Here is an 18058-nt window from a genome sequence, read left to right as displayed (position 1 = left end):
AGCCAGGGAAAATGAAGGAAGAAAGGGATCAAGTGGGCTTAGAACCCAACCAGAAGAGCAGATAGAGGCCAAGCGCCTGGTATAGGAAAGGCTACTTGGTGCAAAGTCAAGCCAAGAAAACATTCTTGTTGCTGCAGTCACCTCTGGGCACAAAGAGTGTCTCCAACTTTCCAACAGGGCTGGGAATACTCTAAAAAAGCAGACAGCGTTCTAGCTAGCCCTTTTCCTTCCACCTTCTTAAGCTCAAGTTTGCCTTAACCCTAACCTAGGACAGGGGCCAACAGAACAATGGACTTGGGGCTGGCATACAACCCTGGTTTGATCTTCTGGAATCTTCTCCTCAGAACTAGAGCCAGGACAGGGAAGAGCAGGAAGCTGGGAAAGGACACTGACTTCCCATCTGCCCATGGATGAGGCCCTTGCCTTCACACCTAGACAAGTACAGGAGCCTTCCAGCTGCCCTCCTTGCTGCTCGGCCTCTCCCTGCCCACAGCACTCTTAGCAACACCAAGAAAATACTCCCCAACATGTTATTTTGGTCAGCAGGACGATTCCTAGGGTAGGGAGAGCCTCAGGTCAAACCATACTACTACACAGCCTTCCGGCCAACACCTACGTCTTATATTTTAAGTTAGGATTATTTTTCCTGATTAGAAAAACAATTTATGTCCATTGTAAGACATCTGAAACAAAGTATACATAAAGAATAAAATAAAAATCACCCTGATATAGTCATGTTACTATTTTGATATATTTCTCTTTAATCAATTTCCTAAAATACCTGTAACTTTTAAATAAAACTGGGATCATATATGCTACATACTGCTTTACAAATTTTTCCCCTTTTACTTGATATAAATGTTTTTTTCTTTCTTTAAAAAATTATTTAAGATTTTTAATTTTTTTTTAAGATTTTTAAGTTTAATTACTTTTTTATTTTTTTAAGATTTTATTTAGTTATTTGAGAGAGAGAATGAAGAGAGAGAGCAGGAGAGCGGGGAGGGTCAGAGGGAGAAGCAGATCCTGAGACTCCAGGATCATGACCTGAACCAAAGGTAGTCGCTCAACCAACGGAGCCACCCGGGTGCCCTTATTTTTATTTTTTAAGGATTTTATTTATTTAATTTTTTATTTAATTAATTATTTTTTTTTAAAGATTTTATTTATTCATTTGACAGAGAGAGACACAGCGAGAGAGGGAACACAAGCAGGGGGAGCGGGAGAGAGAGAAGCAGGCCTCCCGCCAAGCAGGGAGCCCGATGCGGGGCTCGATCCCAGCACCCCGGGATCATGACCCGAGCCAAAGGCAGACGCTTAACGACTGAGCCACCCAGGCGCCCCAAGGATTTTATTTATTTACTTGAGAGAGAGAGCGTGTGCACGCTAGCAGGGGAAGGAGCAGAGGGAGAGGGACAAGCAGACTGCACTGACTGCAGAGCCCCACACGGGGCTCAATCCACAACCCTGAGATCATGACCTGAGCCAAAATCAAGAGTCAGCTGCTCAACCGACTGAGCCACCCAGGTGCCCCTGTTTTTATCATCTTTTATTTTTTTATTTTTAAGTAATCTCTACACCCAACATGGGGCTCAAACTCATGACCCTGAGGTCAAGAGTCTCATGCTCCACTAACTGAGCCAGCCAGGCACCCCTATAAATGTTTTCTAAGTTAGTATTCACCTTCAACATAATTTGTAATGACTGTCTGGTATTTCCTTATCTGGATGGTCTATAATTTATGCAACCATTTCTCTGATGTTGGAACTCAGGTCCTTTTTAATTAACATTCTTAAAGATAAACCTATGTGCACATGGCTATTATTCCTGTAAGGTAGATTCCCAAAAGCAGAATCATTAGGCAAAAGGGAATTCACATTTTTAAGTTTTTGTGATATTCCATGCCAAACTGCCTTCCAGGAAACTTACACTGATCAGTAACTCCCACCAGCAGCATAGTAGAGTGTCTATTTCACTGTATCCATCCCAGCATTGTGTGTTATCATTATTTTTAATATTTGCCACTTTATCCACATCCTTGTTTTAATTTATCTTTATTTTTATTTTTTTAGATTTTATTTATTTATCTGAGAGAGAGAGAGAGATCATGAGCAGGGGGCAGAAGGAGAGGGAGAAGCAGACTCCCCACTGAGCAGGGAGCCCGATGTGGGTCTTGATCCCAGGACCCTGGGATCATAACCTGAGCTGAAGGCAGCTGCTTTAACTGACTAAGGCACCCAGGTGCCCCAACATCCTTGTTTTAAAATCCATTTCTTTGTGTATACAGATGAAGCGAATCAATGACTGATATTTGCTTCAAAATAGTCTGGATGGTGGGTGGAGACAGTAACAAAGCAAGGCTGGTTATGAGTTGATAACTGTTTAAGTTGCAAGATGGGTACATGGAGATCATTATACTATTCTTTCTAATACCATGTATATATAACTTTTTCCATGATTAAAAAAGAAATTGAAAAAATTTATATTTATTAATTACTAATAACTTTGAACGTTTTCTACAATTTTTAAAATCAGTCATTTAGGGATGCCCTAAATAGGCAACACTTCTCCCTCTGCCTGCCACTCGCCCTGCTGGTGCTCTCTCTTTCTGACAAATAAATAAAATCGTAAAAAAAAAAAAAAATCAGTCATTTATATTCCTCATTTGTCCTTTTTTCCTATGAGGATGTTAATCTTTTCATATTGATTTTATATAGGCTCTTTATATATTAAAGAGGCACAGTTTGTCTATGTACTGCAGATATGTTTTCCTAGTTTGTCCTTTAACTTCTTCTTAGTTCATGGTGGGTTTTTTTTTTTTAAAGATTTTGTTTATTTTTATTTTATTTGAGAGAGAGAGAATGAGAGAGAGAGAGCACATGAGAGGGGGGAGGGTCAGAGGGAGAAGCAGACTCCCCGCCGAGCAGGGAGCCTGATGCGGGACTCGATCCCGGGACTCCAGGATCATGACCTGAGCCGAAGGCAGTCACTTAACCAACTGAGCCACCCAGGCGCCCTCATGGTGGGTTTTTTTTGACCAATACAAGTATTTAAATAGGTAGTCAAAGTGTGTGTCAGCTTTTAGGGTCTACCTCTCATTTCTGTCAAATGAAATCTCTCTGAAAAGAACATCAAGGGTGACCTTGACCAATGAAACCCAAAGTATAAACATCTCACCAATAGTCAATGTGTGGTCACAAAAGAACGGCAAGCACAGAAGAGAGGATTTCCCTAAGGACACAATTATTTTTTCAACGTTAATACTAATTGTGTTTTATCCTTTAAGCTGCTTCTTTCCCTTCCTCCAAAAGCTGCCATGCCTGCCGGGAGATTTCCCCCATTTGCTGTGCCCAGGAGCAGCTTGATTAGAGAATTTTCCTTACTATTAAATAAGAATATATGATGACATAGCATAATTATATTAGTATAACATATAATAATAATAGCAACTACTTTTAATGCCTACTATAGGTATTACCTTAAAAGCCCTCAAAACAACCTTATGAGGTAGGTGTAACTTTTTACCCTCACTTGTTGGGTATAAAACACTAGGATTAAAAACGTCAAGGGACTCCCCCCAACTGGTCAGGGTCAAATTTGGGATTCAAAGTGGGTCAAGTTTCTGTGCATTGCCGCTGGGCTACTCTGCCTCTTGGAAACCTCAGTTTGGTCCCCAAGGCAATTACCCTCACCTCTCACCTTCTATTTGTTCCTTATTAAGCATTCAGTCTGCTCTCCCACTAGAGATTTTCTACATCCCTCTGACGCTCCTTTGGGACCTCTCTGCCCCCTTCTCACCCCTTGACCTCCTTCCTTATGGTCCAGGGCCACACCTTCAAGTGGACTTTCTCCTATTTCATCCTCATGTCTGTCTCCTCCTCCTTCCCACCCTCACCCTCCTTCCGCCTCCAAACGGCCTCATCTGCACAGAGTGGTTACTCTGGAGCCCTGGTGATGGGAGTGATGTCTGAGCACTGAGCAGAGTGCCCTAGCGTGCGCCTCGTGGGCTGGGTGGAGGGGGAGAGCCAGGTTCGTTGCCAAGGAGGAAGCTGGAGCCAGTGCTACAATGACAGATGACAGGGGAAAACACTCAGCATGGGCGGTTTCCTGACTCTGGACTCACAACTGCTCTCACGGGTGGGGAACACAGGCCCCCTCCCCAGGCTCCGGGGGCTTCCCCTAGCGGCTTCCCGCTTCTGCTGCCTCTACATGGGCCAGGGCTGGAACAGGCTTGCAGGGCAGAACCCGGACTCCAAGCCGGCTTTGCTCGCTCGGGGATACAGTGGTGACTCATTCTCAGCCCCTTGGCGGCCCTGTAAACAGGCCCTGGCTGTGTGACCTCCCCAGAGGGGAAAACAGCAGCTGCAGGCAGCACCCGCCTCCCCCGTCGCCGCCCCGGAGTCCTGGCCACGGAACAGGGCTCCTGGACAAGAGGACCCTCTCTAAGATGCCTCTCTACTCAGGGGCCCCAAAGACAGGCCTCGGCTGGCAGGCAGGGACAGAAGGGCCACTGTGTCGCCCCTCACACTGACTTTGCAAATCCACGGTCTCCCAAGCCCACCAGCTGGGGGCACACCCTGGGCCTCAGGGAAAACCCACAAGGCCCCTTCCAGAGGTGAGCCTTGTCCAAAAGTGGCTGGTGTACACGCCCAGAGCTCTGTACAACCTGTGTAGGCCGGGATCCAGGTACCAGTCTGGACAAGCAGACTCAGCAAAGCTGGGCTATTTCCTAACCCCAAACAACCGGGCAGCTCCAAGCACACATTGCCAGGAAAAGGTCCTTGTGGTCACCTTTCCGCTTCACTGCTGGGGGGGGTGGGAGGGACTCCACTCCCGAAACTACCTCATTTGCCTCCCCAGCCAGGCCCAGCCCCGCTGATACCTCCACTGCACTTTCTGTTCACCCCTGGACATGTCACGTGGTGAAGCAAACTCACAAGGCAGAACTTCCGATGGGCGAATTTTTCCCAGGTCAATGGCGATCAGCTGGCTATTTTGGGTTCTTAAGGCACAGGAGAGAAACCAAAGGACAGAACTGGCTCCAGGCATTGGGAATCGTGCTCACCTGGCACCTAGGCTCCCCGAAGGCTGGTTGGGGTGCTGTGGGGATTTTCTCCTGGTTGTAGAAATGGGTCAGCCGAGCAGAAATGCCAAATTCCCACCCCACAACTAGGGGGCATGCGCTTTCTTGCTGTACCCCGATTCTTTTCCTTCACCTCTTCTCGGTATTTGAAGAAAGCTATTTATTTTGTTTTCATCAAACAGTTGGGACTCCCATGGGATCATTTCTTCCTCAGATTTAAAGTCAGACTTCAATGAGTCAAATAGGAAAAGTCCACAGAGAAATTTTTCATTAAGGACCCTGCCAACGTTTTGTAACCACTTCTCCAGGAGGTTTCCAGTTCAGAACCCCCTGTCCCGCCCACACGGCGGGGAGGGGGGGCGGGGGGTGCAGAGTAATGAAGTGGAAAAGATACGTCCACAATGTTGGCTGCCATCTGCTCCCATTTCTAAGCAACCCCAGGCCCTGGATCGCAGGGTGGCGGCCCAAAGACGCCGCCTCAGCCGCCGGCCGGTATTTACACTCCAGCCAACGAAGCGACTTAAAGGGTTGTACAAACGTTAGACATTGGGCAAACAGACCAAAGTGTGCTGTCCAGATGTCCAGTAGGGAAGCTGAGGCTCTGCACCTCAGGGAGTGCTCTGTTCCCATGGAGTGACCTGTCACCCTCCTCCTCTGAGGCTGTCCCATGGCCCAGTTCAGACCCTCTGCTGCGGGGACCTGGGAAAGCCACCTGGCTGTCAGGCAGCCCACCTGGCATGGGATCCCATCTTGCCCCTCTGAGCCTCCACTCTAGGGGCAAGGATCACCCACGAATACAGACCTCTCAGGCTCTACTGGCCATCTCTCTCTGGTCTGTGGGGAAAAGGCATTTTGCCAACCTGAGGCCCACTCTCCACCAATGGGGTGACAGCTCACAGCCCCTGGTCACTTTTATTTATACCACAGCCCATGCAACACAAACCTCCTTAGAACTCAGAAAGTCGGGGGCACCTGGGTGGCTCAGTTGTTTAAGCAACTGCCTTCGGCTCAGGTCATGATCCTGGAGTCCTGGGATCGAGTCCCGCATCGGGCTCCCTGCTCAGCAGGGAGTCTGCTTCTCCCTCGGACCCTCCCCCTTCTCATGCTCTCTCTCATTCTCTCTCTCTCAAATAAATAAAATCTTAAAAAAAAAAACTCAGAAAGTCCCCAAATTAAGGTTTCCATGGCAACACATTCCCCCAGATTCCCAGGTTATCACAGAGTGATTATCCAAGGCCCCAAAGAAGTTGTAGGAGATTTGATTTAGGAGGCTCCTAAAGGAAACCCTGAAGACTCCTTTGTCCCCCAAATTAGAACATGGGTGGGAGACACAAACAGAAAGTACCATTGTGCTGCTAGCTCGGCGTCTTTGGGAACCGATCCTGAGGGTTCTGCTTTTTAAAGTTCTGCTCTTCAGCTCTGTTCAGCAGAAGCCTCAGCCAGCCCTAAAACACTGCCCAAGAGCTCCAGCTTCTCATTCCCCTTTTGGGGTCTATTCTGGAAAACAGAGCCATGAGAGCCCTCATCTGAAACAGCACTGGACAGGAGAATGCCCACTGAGATCCCTCAGGCCAGGGGCAGTGGTGGAGGGGGAAAATGACTTAGAAAGTGCTTAGGGAGTTGGCCCACGTACATAGAAGGGGGGGTCAGCAGGATGGGGGTGAGGGAATAGTAATTGAGCAGCTTCTTGGCACCTCTAGACCGGAGGTTGTGAGGCGTCAGATAGCATATATTTTAGGTCTTGCAGGCCATATAATCTCTGTACAACTACCTCACTCTGCCCCACAGCACAAAGGCAGCCGCACACATAGTTAACAGTAGGCATAGCTATGTTCCAGTAGAACTCTGTTTACTGGCGCCTGCGGGGCTCAGTCAGTGGAGCGTCTGCCTTCAGCTCAGGTTATGATCTCGGGTTCCTGGGATTAAGTCCCGCATCCAGTTCCCTGCTCAGCGGGGGGGGGGGTCTGCTTCTCCCTCTGCCTTTGCCCCTCCCCGTTGCTCCTGCTCTCTCTCTCAAATAAATGGATAAAATCTTTGAAAAACACAAAAAAATACAAAAAAATGAAACTTTGTTTACAAATCCGTACCCCCCAACTGAGGCAGCTTTTAGGCCACAGGTGTGAGCCCTGGAAGCCGGAGTGGGGTAGAAGGGCTGTGCAAGGGGGCAAGGATCACCCGCGAGTACAGACCTCTCAGGCTCTATCAGCAGTGACCACCAGGCTGAATGCACACAGATCCGTCCGCCGACCCACCTCAAAACAGCCACGAGCCCTAGCTGACCAATGGCCCCCTCACAACTGCGTCGCGGTACCAAAAATGGAAAATTCCACACATTCCCATACCTCCTCACTCCCCACCTGAACCACAGCCCCCCAGCACTGCCTCCTGGCAGACAGTCTCTCCCTCGCTGTCCTGCCCGGCTGCTTCCTTGTATTCAATAAACTTCTGTGTCCTTCGTGCTGCCTGGGGTGAATTCTTCCACTGCCAGTGCCACCGGCCTCCACCCGCTCGGGTCGCCCCACACCTACCAGTGGTCTGGATTTGGCCTGGGGGCAGCAGTTTGCTAACCCCTGCTCTAGACCCAAGAAGGGAGACCTTAGGAGACAAGCCACCAGCCTCCCTTAAATAGATCTCTGCTAACCGAACCCTTGAGGCTAACAGTCAAATGGTTTTCTTCCCTGGCCACTGTGTATCCTGTGTACCTTTGACTCCCAGTGGGACAGCGAGGAGCTAATAGGAATGCTCCTGCTGCAGTACTTTTGACCTTCACACAGACCTATTAGAGGTTGATGAAAGCAACAGACACTTCCGCAGAAAAATGCACCTGCACACACAGTTTGCTTGCATACAATCTCAAGGGAAATACAGCCTTCCTTAAACTTATTCATGATCACCCAGAGGCCTAAAAACCCTAGGGTAAGATCCCTTGCTCACTCAGAAAGAGAGCTAATTTTTTTACATATATGAAAGAGCTCTTATAAAACACTTAAAAAAAAAAAGATAAACAACCCTGTAGAAAAAACTGACAAATTGCACAAAAACAATTCACAGAATACAAATGACCACAAAAAAGAGGTAGAAAAATACTCTGTCTCACAAACAAGTAAAGAAAAATTTTTTTAAAATCATGGTATACAGGGACGCCTGGGTGGCTCAGTCAGTTAAGCGTCTGCCTTCAGCTCAGGTCATGATCTCAGGGTCCTGGGATGGAGCCCTGCATCAGGCTCCCTACTCTGCGGGGAGTCTGCTTTTCCCTCTCCCTCTGCCTGCCTCTCTGCCTACTTGCACTCTCTCTCTGTCAAATAAATAAATAAAGGGCGCCTGGGTGGCTCAGTTGGTTAAGTGACTGCCTTCAACTCAGGTCATGATCCTGGAGTCCCGGGATCAAGTCCCGCATCGGGCTCCCTGCTCAGCGGGGAGTCTGCTTCTCCCTCTGACCCTCCCCCCTCTCATGTGCTCTCTCTCTCTCTCTCTCATTCTCACTCTCTCAAGTAAATAAATAAAATCTTTTAAAAAAACGTTAAAAAGATCATGGTATATCATTTTCACCAGATTAGACTGGCTAATATTGAAAAGACTAGTAAGAGGGTCTGGGGAAGGGGTGTGGAGAAAGGGCCACTCTCAACCATGCTGGTACGATAGTATCAGGATGGAACCTATAGGGAAGGCCAGCAATCCCACTTCCAGGAATTTATTTTACAGAAAGGTATATACAGGGGTGTGTTCTCTCTAGCATCATCATAAATCAGAAAGACTGGAAAGCAACCCAAGTGTCCATGAGGAGGAAACTGGTTAAATAAATTATGGTACATCTATATTATAGCATAACATAAAACTGTTTCATAATGAGGTAGAGCTCTAGAGTTTAAAATAATAAGGTAGAGGGCGCCTGGGTGGCTCAGTCGTTAAGCGTCTGCCTTCGGCTCAGGTCATGGTCTCAGGGTCCTGGGATCGAGTCCCACATCGGGCTCCCTGCTCAGCGGGAAGCCTGCTTCTCCCTCTCCCACTCCCCCTGCTTGTGTTCCTGCTCTCGCTGTCTCTGTCTCTGTCAAATAAATAAAACCTTTAAAAAAAAATAAAAAATAAATAAATAAATAAATAAAATAATAAGGTAGATTTCTAAGTACTGGCAGAAAAACACCTGAAAGAAGTGAAAAAGGCAAGCTGTAACAGCCTTTTTTCAAAAAAGAGTAACATTGGCATATGCAGATTTTTTTTAATACTGAAGAGATATATTCTAAACTGATGAAGGTGTGCTTATAGAATTTTAGTCTATACTTTATATTCCTAAAATATTGACTTCTTAAAATAAACATTTTTGTTTATAATCATAAAAAAAATCCAGAAAACAAATCCTTATAGGCCAGCTAGCCTCCCCTAAATGTTCCTTGATAAAAACTATAAGCTCATTTTAAAGGCTTTCTTTCTTTCTTTTTTTTTTTTTTTAAGTAGTCTCTATACCCAACATGGGGCTTGAACTCAACCAGGAGATCAAGAGTCATAAGTGAGCGGGGGGGAGGGGCAGAGAGAGAGGAAGACAGACAGACTCCAGGCTGAGTGTGGAGCCCCGACATGGGGCTCGATCCCAGGACCACGAGGTCACGACCTGAGCCAAAATCAAGAGTTGGACGCTCAACAAACTGAGCCACCCGGGTGCCCCCCACCCCCACAGGCTTTCTTAAAGGTGGTTCATGGTGTGGTGGTTTTTACCCATTTGTCTTGTGTTTTATTACAATAAAGCATCCTTCTGCATCTCAGAGCATAAACTCCTGACATTCAAGACCCATCTTTTTTTTATCCCAAAATTCAGAACTGCCACAACATAGGCACAGCATGACTAAAATAATGGGGATGATGCCAGGTTTTTTAATTTTCATTTTGATGAAAGAACTGGTCATTTTCATGCTGTCAAAGAACAAATAGAACCATGACTCTTGTTTCATAAAATTTACACAACTTAGTGGGATTTGTGTACTTTGGATAGTTCTAAAATATTTCTTAGAGTTTCGACATCTGTTTTCCTCTGGGAATTTGAAAGGGAGGGGGATACATCCGTTTTTTTGGGTATTTTTTAAAGATTTTATTTATTTATTTGACAGAGAGATAGAGCCAGAGAGCACAAGCAGAGGAAATGGCAGAGGGAGAGGGAGAAGCAGGCTCTGCACTGAGCAGGGAGCCCAATGCGGGACTCGATCCCAGGACCCTGGGATCATGACCTGAGCCGAAGGCAGACGCTCAACCATCTGAGCCACCCAGGCGCCCGGGATACATCCGTTTTAAAAAGAAATCTACCTGGTTAAAAAAATAGAAGTAAAAATGCACAAAAGAGTACAAAGTCAATCTTCCTCCAATCACAGAGGACAAGGCAGCCAGAGTTCCCAGATTTGTGCGTGTCAGTCACACCCGTTGTCACCCATACCTGCGTGTCACCTACAGCCCAAGCATACCACACACACAGCCCCTGCTGTGCCTTTCTCACCTAACACAGACTTCTCTGAACTCTCCATTTCCATGGGCTTCCACCGGACAGTTACCCCTTCCCACCGGGACAAAGTTACCCAGGCAAAGCACAGGAAGGGGGAATGAAGTAGCACTGGCCCTGGCCGGGCCTGGCCGCAGGCTCATAGCCTGCAGGCAGGGGGTCATGCAGATGCCAGCACCTCTTCAAGCTCCCTCCAAGAAGACCAGCAGCCCCAGGGCTCCCTCAGAGCCAAACAAGAGCCCCTCAACAGCAGGACTCCTGACTCATTAGTGGAAGAGACCGGAGTGCCCTGCAATTGGCGATGGCAGGTACTGTGTCATAAAAACCTTCTCACAGGGAAACAGGCAAGCCAGACTTTCCTGTCAGACAGAAATCTCTCTGAAGAAGTATTCTCACTTCTTTCCCACTGGCCAGCTCTGAAGGGCCAGCCTGCAGAGAGCTCCCTTCTTCCTCCTAGGGAAGACATTTCTGGCCTTCTTTGACTTTCTTTCTTCCAACAACCTCTCTCACCCCACAAAGAAGCACGTTCTGTGGTATTCTGCTGCTATAGATAAGGGGGCACTCAAGCATCCCAAGAAAACATCTCCCTCCCCAGGGTGGCTCTCTGTATGCTGGCATTTAGAAAACCAAGAAGAGAGGCAGCTATGTACGCCCCTGAGTTTTTCATTCCATCCTGGACAAAGGCAACGGTTCGGGGTGGGGAGATTCCAAGGGAGGGTTGTTTTTAGGTTGCACTGTTAGCCAGAGCTACCATAGAAAATGAGAGAAAAGAACGTGTGTGGCAGCCTTTTTCTCTTTGCTCCTGTCTTCTCTGGGCACACAGCTAGTGAGCTGGCTTCCTCAGCACCTAAGCTAAGGTCAGCAGGCAAGGGATGGGCCTGCTCTGAGAGCCCTGCTCGGCTGCCTTCAGGCCTACCTACAGGACCTCCCCAGCCCAGGAGGCCATGACTGGCTTTGCTGCCAGGCCACTTCATCCCCAGCAGCCCTCTCTTGCTTGGGAGGTCCAGGCATAGGTAGGCAGATGGAAGGCGAGGAAATGGAAGCCAACAAAAGTTGCCTCAAACTCGCAGAGCGATGACTGAATGAGAGATCTTTAAAATATCAATCCTTGGGGCGCCTGGGTGGCTCAGTCGTTAAGCATCTGCCTTCGGCTCAGGTCACGATCCCGGGGTCCTGGGATCGAGTCCCGCATCGGGCTCCCTGCTCAGCGGGAAGCCTGCTTCTCCCTCTCCCACTCCCCCTGCTTGTGTTCCCTCTGTCGCTGTATCTCTCTCTGTCAAATAAATAAAATCTCAAAAAAAAAAATCAATACTTACTGTTAATGAGGTGAAAGTCATGCACATCCCACCAAAGCCGTTCAGAGCCAGGGAAACGAAGATGAGCACAGAGAGAGCTGTAAGGAAACAGGAAGCTCATAATCGGGGACCGCAGCTGAGCTTCAGGGAGGCGAGGGCCTGGCCCAGGGCCTCGCAGGGAGCAAACGGAATGGATGACAACCCATCTGGGGTTAGTGACAGACACCTGGGGAACTGCAACAGGCCCTTCCTCGCCACCCCCCGCTAGCCTATTTTACAGAGCTTGGGCTCCTGCAAACAGGGTATCCCTACCCCTCTTTGTCCACTAACCTTAGCAGCACACCAGAGGCCTAAAGAAGCTGCTTCACTGAAATCAAAACTACAGGTGCTCAAAAATCAGTGGATAAGCCCGGCTAAGATTTTGGTGTTTGTTCTGAAAGTCTTTGAAGCAACGGCTCCACTGAACAGGCTTGGAGACCAATTGGATTCTAAGCCTTTTTTTTTTTTTTCTTTAAAGATTTTATTTATTTATTTATTTGACACAGGGCGGGGGGGCAGGCAGAGGGCGAGGGAGAAGCAGGCTCCCCACTGAGCAGGGAGCCCGATGCGGGGCTCGATCCCAGGATCACAACCCGAGCCGAAGGCAGATGCTTAACGACTGAACCACCCACGTGCCCCCCCGCCTTTTTTAAAGTAGGCTCCACGCCCAACGTGGAGCTCGAACTCACGACCCGAGATCAAGGGTCACATGCTCTTCCAACTGCGCCAACCAGGCGCCGCAGCTTCTAAGCCATCTTTACAGTTGCTGGCCTGGGCTGCCTTAGGGGACTCAGCTCCCAACTTATGCACATACCCCTCAGCTGGCCTGGTTCTTAGAACTCATCTCAGCTTGGGCATCAATGAGGCCATTGGGGACCGGCCTGGCTTGGTGATGGGATGGGACTACTGTACACCCGAGGAGCTTCTCTCAGATGTCGGTCTGGAGTGACTGTGGCTTACCAAGCCACCCATTCAGGACAAGTAACTGGGTGAAGGCTAACAGGCATCCCCCTCTAACTTGAGCAGTGAGCACCAGGCCTGGCATGGCTTTCTAGAGCAGGTGGGCCTGGGAGCACCTCTGGGCACTCTCTCCCCAACCCCTGACAAAAGGGTAGAGGAAAAGCATACTCACAGTTCGGGTTACTTGCTCCATATGCAATCAGCAAGCAGGAGACAGCAAAGCAAGCACTAAAACCAAGCAGAAATAGTACATTATTTATTATTATTGCTATTGTTAATAGTATTCTTTGGAAGTATTTACTATTGGTCAGAGGCTTTCAGAAAATTCACATACATTCTCTCATTTAACAATTCTAAGGAACATAATTGGCTCCATTTTACTGATGAAGAAAATTAAAAAAAAAAACAAAGAAAGAAAAAAAAGACACACATTCTCAAAAGTCTCATAGCTAGCGGGTGTCTAAGCTAGAATTCAAGGCCCAAAGGCAGATCTGGTAAACACCACACTGCATCGTCTCCTCCCATCCTCAGACTGGAGAGGCCACGGCTCTGAAGCGAGAGGGCATGATCCGTTCCCCAGGTTCCTATGCCCGCTCTGCCCAGGGAGTGACAGAACCCCACTGGGCATGAGGGAGATGAGTGGCAGCTTCGGAATCCTCTCTGCTTAGCTCTCTCCTGAGGACAAAGGCCTCTTAAGCTCCAAAGAATGAATGAGACTGATCCTCCACCCGTTCCCTTCACAGTCACGGGTCTCACCCATTGCAAACCACTGCCCTGCGGATGATCATTCCCGGGGGACTGGTGTGGGGAGGGCTGTGGCCTGAGAGGACCAGCTGCTTGGTGGACTGACTCTTGAGTCTGGCTGACTGGAGCTTTACAGACCAGGGACACGTACCTCGGGAGGTGCGCAGGATGATCCCCTGGAGTGCTGGGAGTAGCAGAAGCAGCAGAACTTCTATTTTATCATTTTTAATCTTAGCCACTTTGACCTTTTTTTTGTACATGCGTTATAAAGCACATAAAACCTTAAGAATGGCATATGTGTATGTGACTGATAATTCCATGCTTATAATGGAGATACGTGTTCAAAATCTCTTTTTCTGACCGAGGTATAAGGTCAAGAAGACTGTGGAAACCAGTGTTCTTAATGGCAAGCAACTGCAAGCCTTCCCAGGCAGGCCTGGGGCCCTGAACCTTTTTTATGCAGTACTAGCACACAGCAAGGATCACAGTCCCTACTGACCTGGTGGCAGAATGGATAGGAACCCCGCTCTGGGTTCTGAGCATTTAGGGAGCTCCACAGTGCACCTGATAGCAGGGACCAGGATTCCTGACAGTGGGGCTCTCAGCCCAGGAGTGCCACCTGCCCACCCCCAACCCCTGCACTGACCTGCCCAGTAGCCTGAGCTTCCTTGGGCCATATTTGTCCATGACGATGCCCAGAGGCAGGGTGATGGCACTGAGCAGGAAGGAGCCTACGGTGAAGGCCAAGTTTAGCATCTCATCCTGGGCCTTGCAGCTGAGCCAGCCATTCATCCAGGTTATCTCCTCGTGCTCCTGCTGCGGCTCCGCTGTGACCCCCACTGTGCCGTTGGTGACAATCTCTGTGTGTGTACAGGGAGGGAAACTTGATCACAGGGTGGAGGCAGGGATTCCCAAAGATCAGAGGGGCAGATGCACATTCAGACCCCACTGGAAATGGCAGGGCTGGCTCTGGCTACTGTAAGCAGGCTTGGCTGTCCATTTGGCCCAAGCCCCTTGGAGAGATAATGCAGAGGCTTTTATCTTTTGTGGAGGTCGCAAACCCTCTGGAGAATCCAGTAAAGGAAGCTATGCTCCTCCTCCTCAGAAAATGCACACAGAGGCTTGTCCACGGTTTCAGGGGTTTCCTGTGTCCCTTGAAGCACACCTGAGCCCCAGGTTGGGATTCCCGTTCTAAAGTAACCTACACCGGAGAAGAGTAGGCCTCAGGACCCAGCCTAGGCTGTGGGGCCACAGGCCGGCCCAAACCTTCTCAGCAGCTCTGTCCAGTCTGTCAGGGCTCGATCCTAGACCACCCGGGAGGGACAAGCTGCCGGTGTCACTGCAATGCCCTGGTTCTCCTCGGTCAATCAAGGGGAAGAGTGAGCGGGCCTCCTGTACTGCTAGGTACCGGAAACTTCTCAAGCGTATAAGCCATCTGCTACCTCCCCCTGTTATTTTCACAGCATCAAGCACCCCCATACGCTGTGCCACTGAACCCCTTGGAGAAGTTTTTATAAGACAGTCCCAAGTCATTAGCTTTCACTTGTTGAGGTCCACCTTTCTTACTTTCCTTGCTGGGGTCAAGTGTTGCTGTCCCCTGTGGCCACACCTGTGCTGCCTGCAATCTTGGCTCTAATCTCCCCTCCAAAGTCCACCCAGCACCCAGACAACGAAAAATAGGGAGGACGAAGTGCTGCAGGAGCAGCCGCGGGCGGGAGGGTGGAGCCCAGGCAGGAAGGCAGCGGAGGAAGCCTCTCCTTCTCCCGGCACTGCTAGTTAGAGATGCTGACTAATCCTGCCAGAGACCAGCAGCCTCTGATTAGATGCGAGGTCACACTGGGAGAGTCAAGGAAACACCTTTCTCCCGATAACTGCCCGCCTCCCGATTGTGGCCCTCTGGCGCCAGGGCTGTAAAGCTGAGGTCTGCAAAGGCCTGCCCAGGCCTCCCAGGGCTGCCCCAAGGTCATGGAAAAGGATGCACCGAGGGTGAATCACGCTATATGCCAACCTCTAACTAACAAGCCCTGCTGGGGGCACATTGACTGAGGGTGAGGTGCCAGAATAGGGCCTCTGGGTTTCAATTTTGGTTCCTCTACTTCCTACCTGTATAACCTTGGAAAAAGGACTTAATCTCGCTCTATCTCAGTTCCTTTATCTGTAAAATAGCACAATATAATAGTTGTATCTACCTCCTAGAGTCGGGTGGAAGATACATGAGGAAATCTGGACAACATTCTAGAGCTCACACGGACATAGAAAGTGCTCAATGAACAACAGCTATGCGTTGCTATTATTATCACTATTATGGGAGGCTTGGGATGGTGTAACTGGCTGGCAGCAGAGCTGGACAAAGGAACCGGGGGCAGGGTTCCACAACCGTGTGTGCAGCAGGACTTTGTGTCTCGTCTCCCACTGGGCTGGGGGCCCACGTCCCCAGCCCCTCACCCAGGTCCTGGTATACAGCAGGTGTTTACTGAATGAATGAAAACGATGAAGTCACGGAATCAGATCATGATGGCCAAAAGGATGCAGAGAAAAGAAAGGAAACAGGATGTACGGAACCACGGTGAAGATAGAGGGGATTTAAGGAGATAAAAGGCACAAGGTCAACCTCCTGAAACCACAGAAACAAAACCTAACAAGCCATAAGCCAGATACTCTCCCCAACCCCAATCCCTGCCACTTTGTTTCCTAAAAGAGGCCCTACTCTGCTGACAGCCAAAACACATGACAAACGGGACCATCTGAGTCCATTAGCATCCAGGTCAGAACCCCCACACACACTGCCTTAGCGGGGCCTGAGCTGCTCACCCCTGGCGGGGTAGCTTCTGCAAAAGCGGAGCTGCCTCTCAGGCTGGCTCTGGTTTCAGGTGACGGCTGGCGGCCAGCAGCAACAGGAACTGGATGTGAAGTGGGAGGACAGGGTCTCCACACCACAATGGCCGTTTCCAGGCTGGTGAGCAGACACGAGCAAAGCAGAGCAGGTGTCACAGAGTGGAAGGTTGGAAAAGGCACCTTGGGGTCCAGGATCATTGGCTTGTGAACCCTGACTGTGGCCACACAGGGTCTGGAGCCTGTGACTGCACTAAAGAACACAAAAGGACTCAGGGCTTGGGGCGTTCTGGGGTCTGCAGCTGCAAGCGGAGAGCCAGAGCCGGACAGGTAACAAACAGATGGAGCCAGGCAGCACTGTTTGTGAGTAGAGGCCCCAGGGTGCCTGCCCCCGGCTTCCCCAGAGCTGGACCCCTAAATCCAAGACTGCACTCGCCACAAGAGAGAAGATAAATCCCAAGGCAATGTACTCAAGGCAGTCCCTCTGACTTGCCGTAACTGGGGATAGTGGTGGAAACATCTTGAACTGTTTAGAGAGAACTAGACAGGGGCACTCATGAGGAGAGAGGCAGGAGTGGAGGGAAGGGTATCTGTCCCCCGTCTTTTTTTTTTTTTTTTTTAAGATTTTATTTATTTATTTGACAGAGAAAGAGAGAGCACAAGTAGGAGGAGCGGCAGAGGAAGAAGCAGGCTCCCCCACCAAGCAAAGAGCCCGACATGGGGCTCGATCCCAGGACCCTGGGATCATGGCCTGAGCCAAAGGCAGATGCTCAACCGACTTAGCCACCCAGGCGCCCTGTCCCCCATCTTTCATCCTGGAGCCACTACACATAGGAACAGGAACTTATACACCTTGGGCCACGAGCCTTCTCTCTCTCTCTCTCTTTTTTAAGATTTTATTTAGGGAAGCCTGTGTGGCTCAGTCGGTTAAGCATCTGCCTTCGGCTCAGGTCATGATCCCAGGCTCCTGGGATCGAGCCCCATGTTGGGCTCCTTGCTCGGTAGGGAGCCTTCTTCTCCCTCTCTTCCCCACTCGTGCTCTCTCTCTCTCAAATAAATAAATATTTGTTTTAAAAAACCAAAACCTTAAAGAAAAGATTTTATTTATTTATTTGTCAGATAGAGAGGGTGAGCACAAGCAGGGAGAGCGGCAGGCAGAGGGAGAAGTAGGCTTCCCCCACGCTAAGCAAGGAGCCCGATGCGGTACTCGATCCCAGGACCCTGGGTTCATGACCTGAGTCGAACGAAGACAGATGTTCAACCGACTGAGCCACCCAGGCATCTCCAGCTTTCTCTCTTTAAAATCCCTGCCAACTGGACTACCTGACCCCTGCACGCCTGCCTCTAGGCAGTGATGTCCAGCAACAGATAAGCCTGGGGTAGGGAGTCTCAGTGGCCTCTCTTGTCTGCCCATGAAGCAATGCAAGAGAGTCCCTTGCTCCTAGAGGAGACTAAATCTTTGATGAGCCCAGCTTTGTTGGCAGTAAACAGCCCACATGAATAATCACAGATCCGGCAGATGCCCAAACACAGCCACACCCAGGCTGTTCCTCCCTCTCTGCTCCCACCTGGGCCACCGTGGGCCAGGAGAGACACAAACAGATAAGCACCAAAGAAAGTGTCAAG

The 18058-nt window shown here is 49.4% G+C and overlaps 1 protein-coding gene across 4 annotated transcripts in view; it reads right to left on the bottom strand.

Moving 5' to 3' along the window:
• SLC43A2 (solute carrier family 43 member 2) overlaps positions 1-18058 on the bottom strand; it is a 44936-nt gene that overhangs the window by 19275 nt on the left and 7603 nt on the right. For all 4 annotated transcript variants that reach the window (XM_027625218.2, XM_027625220.2, XM_027625219.2 and 1 more), the window contains exons 3-5: positions 14247-14460; positions 13029-13084; positions 11879-11955 (exon numbers count right to left, since the gene is read on the bottom strand). In XM_027625218.2, coding sequence (XP_027481019.1) covers positions 11879-11955; positions 13029-13084; positions 14247-14460 — 347 coding nt within the window. The remainder of the gene's footprint in view (positions 1-11878; positions 11956-13028; positions 13085-14246; positions 14461-18058) is intronic.

The sequence above is a fragment of the Zalophus californianus genome, chromosome 16, assembly GCF_009762305.2.
Source record: "Zalophus californianus isolate mZalCal1 chromosome 16, mZalCal1.pri.v2, whole genome shotgun sequence".
In the NCBI taxonomy this organism is placed as follows: Eukaryota; Metazoa; Chordata; class Mammalia; order Carnivora; family Otariidae; genus Zalophus; species Zalophus californianus.
The sequence above is the reverse complement of the archived record's forward strand: the minus strand, read 5'-3'. Positions and strand labels throughout refer to the sequence as shown.